The sequence below is a fragment of the Pyxicephalus adspersus genome, chromosome 6 (genome assembly GCF_032062135.1).
Source record: "Pyxicephalus adspersus chromosome 6, UCB_Pads_2.0, whole genome shotgun sequence".
Classification (NCBI taxonomy): domain Eukaryota; kingdom Metazoa; phylum Chordata; class Amphibia; order Anura; family Pyxicephalidae; genus Pyxicephalus; species Pyxicephalus adspersus.
The window spans coordinates 41,573,226-41,582,416 of NC_092863.1; the positions used below are offsets into that span (position 1 = coordinate 41,573,226).

The 9,191-nt window shown below is 36.9% G+C and overlaps 1 protein-coding gene across 1 annotated transcript in view; it reads left to right on the forward strand.

The window, feature by feature from the left end:
- LOC140332531 (dehydrogenase/reductase SDR family member 4-like) overlaps positions 1-598 on the forward strand; it is a 5,071-nt gene extending 4,473 nt beyond the window's left edge. The window contains exon 8 of the mRNA XM_072413768.1: positions 422-598. Coding sequence (XP_072269869.1) covers positions 422-536 — 115 coding nt within the window. The 3' untranslated portion in view covers positions 537-598. The remainder of the gene's footprint in view (positions 1-421) is intronic.
- Positions 599-9,191: the final 8,593 nt, after the last annotated feature.

Sequence of the window (9,191 nt, forward strand, 5' to 3'; positions counted from 1 at the left end):
ACCTCCATGACTGGGGCTTCCCTTCAAAGAAGTTGGTTCAGGCTATTGTTTGCCATATATTCTTCTAAACTACACACGCTCTCCCACCAAGGAATATATACTGTCAAGTAAAAACGTGCAACTTCACTAAACGTACAGTACCCCTGAAGAAGCCCAAGTTGGGCGAAATGTGTCGGGTTATCGACATACCTATGCGACATGATTTATTTCATGTAATGTGATATATTCCGGATAGAAGCCTTTTGTCTAGTGCCCTTAATGGGCCCCTATCAGACTTACTTGGAAAGATTCCCCAGTCATTTGATAAAACCATTATTAACATTTTGCTATGTATTTGGGAAATGAGCACGTTTGCCTTAAAAACCCTTCTTTCTTGTATTTCTTTATAGTTATCTATAACATCTGATAATTTGTTTCCTAGGTTTGGTGAACCTAAAGAGTGTGCAGGCATTGCCTCGTTTTTATGCTCTGAAGATGCTTCTTATATCAATGGAGAAAACATTGCTATCACTGGAGGAATCCGTGGCCGACTTTAAATCAAAACTTATTAATAAAAAATATAAACTTTCCTGACTGTAAGAAAAAAATGTTTATATTGCTTTGCGTTATATATATACACATATATACTTTTACCCATTTATTAAAAAAGCAAATTAATATATGGTTTAAACAGTTTTACTGCAGCAGTTTAAAACTTAGAATAATATATTCAATATTAAATGTTTCTTTGGTACATAATCCTATATGTTTATATGAACACTTGCCATTTAATTTTGGAAGCAATAGTAGTCTTTATTTTGTTACAGCTTTCTTTTCGGGTCTAATATACTATGATACAGTCATTTGTCAGGCATACATTTTGTACAAAAAATCTATTTACTCAATCCTTAAGGCAGCATGCAGTATAATTTTCTCTGGTCAAGAGATTTTTCTTTTTCTTAACGAAAATATGTAATTAAAATATGGTTTTACCCATATTTATTTTATTTTATTTAGTATTAGGATTTTCTGCACTACTTTACAGGGTTGCACATTAAAATAAACCTTACATTTAAACAAACTTATAGTATAATGATCCTACTATAGTCCTATAGAAAGCTGATTGTCTATAGCAGGAACACTGAAAACAATAGTCAGGCAGGGATTTCAACACTTTCACAATCTATCAAAAAATGAAAAGCACAGTTTTTGATTCACTTTAAATCTTTGCCACCTACCCCAACGACTTCCTATTCAGTGCTTAACCTCTAATAAACCTGGCCATGATACTTAATGAAAAACTAAAACCCCAAATCAAATATAGTAAATCCTCAAAGTAATCATGATTATAAATGAAACGTTTAAGTATTATCTTTGAAATTGGCCCAAATATTGTCCACTTTTTGCCTCTTTAGGCTGTTTATAGTATTTTATCAATCTGATTGCTGTTACAATTTGCATCATATTTGGTTTAGATGGGCTTTACCCTCACTTTTGAAATATAATTATATTGCTTTGCTTTATTCTTCCTTTTAGTCTATAGTTAATTCAGCTAAACTCAAACCATAAAGGGTTAATCCCCAACACCTCTAGTATTCATTTATTTTTATCTGTAATTAAAATCATCTCCAAATATTATCTATGCCTACAAGTATTTGCATAGTATGTGTGTGTATGTATATATGTATGTATGTATGTATGTATATATATATATATATATATATATATATATATATTTATTTATAAACTATACCTATTTTCAAGCTAACCACATTAAAAGAAAACTAGAAATATTTGTTTAGTAGATTGCTTAAAAAATTTGGGTCAAATCTCCAATACTGTAGCTCTCATCTTTACACATATACATATATCTTTTTATATAATCTTAAACTCAAACTAAACAGTAAAACATTAAATATTAAAAAAAAATATTAAAAATATAGTAAAAAAAAAAAAAAACATGGCATACATTGTGCAAAGAAGAAGAGAAACAAAACATATTCTTTTCTCAGCTTTATGTTGAAATAGCGACATCTTGTGGTAATTATTTGAAATACAGAAACTAAGATTTTAAACAGCAAAACAAAGTATTAGTGATAAAAAAGTAAACTTGTGAGTATTTTAGTAGCTAGAGAAAAGCTATTCGAGGTTTTGTCAGTTTTTCCAAATATTGTTTTTGTGTGAAAGCATGCTGGATGCAGAGAATTCTTACTGATGGAATATTATAAAAGCTTGTTGCCATTTGAAAATGAAAAATAAGCATTTACTATATTATGTTTGGTTGTTATCTCACATACTTATAGCTGCTAGGAAGGCTTGAAAAATACCTGCTCTGTTTTATTCTTGAATTCAAACAAAGATCACTCTAATCCTCCTTATAACGGTCTCTTTATTTTGTACTTTCTGAATTCTGCAACCTCTCACCCATTCCTTCATCTAATAAAACATATATTCTCCTATCAAATTTTATAAATATATATAGTGACATGACTTTGTAAAGCACTATGTAATATGTCTATGCTATAAAAATACTGGATATTAATAATATTAGTAATATATATATAATTATATTTTACTAAGGTTTCAAATCCCATATACCCATTCTATACAAATAGAATCTTTTTTTATATAAAGGCTATATTACTAACTTTAAAACAACTTTTATTTATTTATTTTAGTTTTTTTTTTTCTTCTGTGTGCCATCTTTTAGAAATAGTTTTTGGGGCAATATATATGAAAGTATATTAGCAAGATAGAAGAAGTCTGACACCTTAAGCTTCCATACTGTCTAGTAAGGTTTTGATCTAGAAAAAATTTGATTTTATGCTACTGGCTTATATAAATGTGATCACAATATCTGTAAATCATGCTATTTTTAAAAGTGGGCAAAGATGTATGTATAGCACTTCCTCCCTCGGGAGGGGCCACTTACTCTGGTCTGACCCAGTTCACCAATGGAGTGAGTTTAATCTCCTGGGTGGTTCATTTCTTTCTGGTTTTATATGTTTAAAAGCGGTACATTGTTTTTCATGAAAATTTATTTTTCAGTATAATATATTAGTATGAGTATAATAAAGTTTGAAACACAAAATCATGGCAAAATAATATATTAGGTAAGTGAAAATATTATACTATAATATTATACTGTAAAATAAATGTTCATAATATAAATCCAATGTATTGCATTCAATACAGATTTTAATTTCCCGCCCTGCCTCGCCGGCAACGTACACATGTGCCGACATCCACCCGGTGACTCATCGTGTGGAGAAGACGCTGAAGGAAAGAAGAAGACAGACATCGCGGCTAAGGATGACGAGGGACGCCGGAGGATCAGGTAAGCGCAGTATTTACTATTCTTTCTCATAGGTTTACCTAACCCGAGTGTGACTCGGGGTTACCACTTTCAGCATCTTTTTCCTACCCTGAGTCACACTCGGGGTTACCGCTAGGGAGGTTAAACAAAAAGAGAGTTCATTTTTGTTACCACTATAATAAAGTGAGTTTAAAAGGTAAATAACATACAATATGGAATAAGAAACTTGGATGGCGCACTCATGAGTCAAACAGTTCTCCTCCTTGGGAAGAGCAAGGGGGAAGATAAGTCCAGTTCTGACGTGAACATACAGCGATTCCTCTCAATTCAAACAGGGATTTAAATCCCAATGATACAATGGCCCTGATTCATCAGCAAAATCGGAAGCTCGCTCGCGCATTCGTATTCGCGATCCAAAATTGAAGCCGTCACGCAATTCAGCAGCTGAATGAGCTCGCGGCCGGAGCCGCGCATCTTCGGCAGCTTTACACTGGCGAGCTTGCAATAAAAGTCACTGTTCCCCTAAAAAATCATTCTTTCTAATGGCACACATAATACCCTGAGCCCTAAAAAAAAATGTTTGTGCTGTTCAAATGTTTAAAACATGTATGTGCGCTAAAAAAAAAGCATATTTTAAAATCACTCATTTCTTTTCTGTTAGGCAAGAGTTAAACGAGTTCAACTCCTCTACATAGCACAGAACAGAGAGCAGGTGTGCGCTAATAAATTGCTATGATCTCACCAGTGACAGCTTAACAGATCCTCCTTAATCGCGCAGCTGAAATCTAATCGCCTTAATTGGCAGATTTGCGACCCAGATTGGAATAATAATTGCTCATTATTATCAGGGCAGGAATCTGGCTGGCAGTGAGGGGGCAGGTCTACGAGCGCACTCGACTCCGGACCGCGGGAAACCGGCTCGCTGGAAGCGCGAAAGTATGCGCGACCAGCGAGCGCGGATTTCATTGATGAATCAGGACCAATGAGTCAATGGAACGATAAGGGCAAAGGAGAAAAAAAAATCAAATGCCACCAGCAGGCAAATAGCTTACAAGATTGAGTTCAAAAGGCAGGAATTGGTTAGATCCGACCCTCCAGCTCCTATGAGTAAACGGGGAATGTTGAATGCAGATGACTTCCATCAAATAACAGATGAGAGAGGGTTCAGGCAGTATTCATCTGAAGGCCTACAGCCACTTGTTCCACTTTGAAGGGTCGCTCACAGCAGATGCAATAGACTCCTTGCTTCTGCCACCTGAATCAATAGCTCCCTCTTGCTGCTCTCCTAATCAATGTGCCCAGGCTGGGCTGGTTCTCCACTGGAGAGTCTCTCCCCTCTCTCCTTCCTCACAAAAAAAAAAACTGTGTTCCCCCAAAAAAGTGTTCCTCAAGCCCCCTCTCTCCATGCACCAGGTTCCTCCTTTCTTTTGACCATCTAGCGGTGGTTGAGGCACAGTGCCTTCATACAACATAATGACATTGCTAACAGCATTACCCTAAAAAGTCTTTAAAGGACATAAATACATCTGCTCGCTTACAGGGGCTATATATGTCTACTATAAATGTCAGGTCTAAAATACTACAGAAACAAACTGTAAACCAACAATGCTGCATACTGTGTTGTAATATTTAATATGTGTTTTATGTTGTATGTAATATTTATTATGCTGGATGTGTTATCTGCCATCCAAAAGTTAGAATGGAAAACAACCTGGTGAGTGTGTGTTTTCTGAGACCAATAATACATTCAAACATTTTAGGAGTGGAAAATGGTGGGGATTCCTCATAATTTAAAGTGATCATTGATTCCAGCAATGTTTGTTTTAAAAACCTAGTCACCACAAGAACTAATTTGTTAATACAATACAAACCTTTTTACTGATGTTTTGTACTGAGTACTTTATTTGATAAAGAATGTGCACACATGGTCTATTGCCCCATAGAATTAATACTCTCAGAGGAGAAGAAGGGTTGGGCCTGGATAGGAGACTACATGGAAATATAGAATCCCATTCTTAATCGTGTAATAAAGCTTGCTTTGTTTTTCTATTTGTTATCTTTTTTAACTTTACAAAACATTTTTTCAGAAATAACATACATTTAGCATAATAAACAAGATATACACTCATCAACATCATAACATTGGCAAGTGGTTAAACTCAATAAACAAGTGAAGAAAAGGGGGGAAATCCAAGTCCCATTTCTAAAAATCCAAATATTAAAACAATCCACCCTGGGGAATAGAGGGAGGGGATGGCAGGATCATATAGGAGTAAGCTAAATTGAGTAGAGGAGCTAACCACTCTAGCAGAATAGCCCTGGATTCCTCTATCAGGTTCATTTCATGGACTTTGGAAAGCAATAGTTTCATGGAGTATAGTAGTTGAATTTAAGAACAGTTGGATAAAAAAACAGCCCGTGTTCAAAAAAATTTGCGTTAAAAAGGAATTCTACTGTTTCAAAGACATATTCTGTACATGTAGAAGGCAGGCCTCAGGTGTCAAGGGAGGGGCTGACCCAGTGATTTGCTGACATCTGGAATATGTTCCTCCAATAATTGTGGATCATAGGGCAGTCCCACCATATATGTAGCGTAGTGCCAATGGCTTCTCTACATTTGATATTTTTGATAGGATTTATTTAGTAAATATATAGTAATAAATATAAATATAATAAATGTTTTGAGATTTCATCTGTTTGCTTCATATATGTTTTGAAAAGAATATTATTTTCAAAGGCTTAATTAGCAATTTTAGGTTGTTCACAACCTATTTGTAATAGACCTGAGTAATTAAAATGCGTTATGCAGAGGAACAGATTTTTATATCTGATTTGCTTAAAAAATATGGTTTTTTGATCAACTTGAAGTTTAATATTTGATGTAGAAGAGAACACATATTATGACCCCAGATCTATCCAATAGAAGCATATAAAAAATTAGATAGTTTGTATAATAAAAAAATAATATACCACATTTTTCACACTATAAGACACACGTGATGGTAGGAAACACCTAGGTTTAGAAGAGGAAAGAAAAAAAATATTCTGACCATAGGAAGCACGTAGGTTTAGAGGAGGACAAGAAAAAAATATTCTGAACCACCTTCTCAAACTGTTTGTGAGTAGACTTAACCCTCTTTTAGAAAACAAAACAATACTTACCGCATGAGCCTGCTGTGTTCTCCCGGTCTGCTGAACTGCCAGACAATCCTAGTGTGCGGCTAAGTAGTTTGCAAGGGTATTGTGTAAACTTTTATTTCCACATAAATAAAACAATTTTGGCAATCATTTTAACAGTCCTAAGGATTTATATAAGTCGGACCCCTTCTCCTTTACCCTACACCCTCTTTATTGTAACACCAACAATACATAACACACACATACAATGAAACTGAAGGATCCATATCTTTTGAAATGTGCACTACACATCGGCTTTATTAAAATGCTTTTCATAGTGTAATAAGGACATCTGACTTGTAGCCAAGTCTGGAGGAACTTACAGGTGATTTATCATGTAATTAATGTGTGTCAGCAGTTTGGTGTCCTGTCATCTCTGATATTTCATAGGGTCAGGGATTTTAATTTGGGTTTTCATCTGTTAACTTTGAGAAATAAAATGTAACTGGCAGCTAACACTTGAGATGACAGAGGAGGCTGGTGTCACTGAGGCACAATGCTGGCATGAACAAGGAAATGCCACTCTCATTTCCTCCAGGCAATGGCAGAGCAGCAGAAAGAGAGGGAAGGGGGTGGTTAGGGTTGAGATTTAAGAGATCCAAAGCATTACTGTTCATGCCCATGGAACTCCCCTCTGGCTCACATGCAGCCTCTTTACAAAACACAAGTCACACTAAGCCACATACACTATACACTGCAATAGGATCCAGGCCATCCCTGCCTGTCTCTAGCTGCACTCAGCACCCTGCTATACAGGATCATACTGGCTGGAAGGTACAGAAGATAGATAGGGTACCTGCAGGAGTGAGATCCAGCCTGCAAAGTAGAGGATAGCTTTTTATTCCCATCAGTCTGCAGAGTAGAGAATATCCTTCAGTGCTCATCAGTAGGGATGAGCGAGCAAATTTTTTCAAATTCGGTCTCGCGGCGAATTGGGCCGTTCTCGCTTACCAAACATGTAGGCGAGAACGGCCTTTGTAAATTCAACCAGCGAGACCAAATTTTTGGGACCTGCAAGACCAGTCTTGCAGCCCTTTACTAGTTGTATGTGTTCTTGGATAGAGTTTCTCTGTCCAAGAACACAGGAGTCCTGTGTTCCTGTATAGAGAAACTCTATCCAGGAACACATACTACACGGAGGCAACAGCAATCAGGGGAGCGGAGCAGCTCACAGGTTTGCCTTCTTGCCCTCATTCTGACCTGTAGTACCCTGGGATCTCTCACTGACAGGAGGATTCCCACGGCTGTATTTATGAATGCAATCCTCCTATAGTGATTTCCGATGGTTTTGCGAAAAACCTATCGGAACTTTGAGGAAATTTTCACGAGAATGCATTCTCGCTCATCCCTAGCCATCAGTCTGCAGAGTAAAGGATATCCTTCAATGCTCATCAGTCTGCAGAGTAAAGGATATCCTTCATTGTCCATTAGTCTGCAGAGTAAAGGATATCCTTCATTGTCCATTAGTCTGCAGAGTAAAGGATATCCTGCAGAGTAAAGGATATCCTTCATTGTCCATTAGTCTGCAGAGTAAAGGATATCCTTCATTGTCCATTAGTCTGCAGAGTAAAGGATATCCTTCAATGCCCATCAGTCTGCAGAGTAGAGGATATCCTTCAGTGCCCATCAGTCTACGGAGTAGAGGATTGCCTTCAGTGCGCATCAGCGGCCCCTTGAAGAGGGTGGACCCGCTATCACTATCGGCCAGGTGGGGAGGATGTGCAATGGAGAGGCCAGGATGCAGGGGGGCCGCCAGGCTAGATGCCACTCAAGCTGCTGGCCAGGCTCCCCTTGGCAGTGTATAATCGCTGTGGATGGGCTAGCTGTACGACAATATTTGCTTAAAAAGACGCACAGACATTTTCCCCCTACTTTTGGGGGAAAAAAAGTTCATCTTATGGAGTGAAAATTACGGTACCTCAAAATTTAAGGTGGTTTGCATAGTGTATTCATACATTGCTTCAAACCCTCATATATACCGATAAAGAGGTGGTAAATTATGTAATGTATGGAAAATGGTGGCAAAATATTATGAAAACATGACAGAAAAGCTTGTAAATACAGCTGTGGATGGGTGGATGGTTAACCTAGTTTATAAATACAATTTTGTAAAGATCAAATAGATTTCATTGATAATAGTTGAGGATTTTAAGCTGTTATAGGGCTGGGTAAATGAAATGGAGATTGGAAGCATATAAAGATAATCAGTGAGAATGTAGGTTTTTACAGCAGATAGAAGGTGACTTTCCAAAACACAAGTACTCAAGGTGTTTGTTCTTACCTTGAGCCACGGAAGGTGTGTATGTTATATTCCAGGCAACATTTAAGGTGTAATCTTTGGAACTGCTTAGCTGTTAACCAAAACATAGAGAGAGATACCAAATCACAAACAAAACATAGTGGGGGGCCTGGTGCTCCACAGCATTTTCTGAATAAAACATTATAATACTCATTATAAAGACTATTCATTCTATGTGTATCTCAGTGTTTAGGCAGCATAAATGTAATGTCTAAAGGTTTTTTTGTATTGGATAAAGTAGGGAGTGCATTTTTAACCTAAATCAGAGATTCTTCATCACTTCCTGTCTCATGGACATTTCCTGTTCAAAAGTTAGGGCAAATCTTTATTAGATAGTCATCACATCACAACATACAAAAGGGATAAATACCCCCCCCCCCCCCCCCCCGTGTGGAGACACACATAATAACAATCCTAACC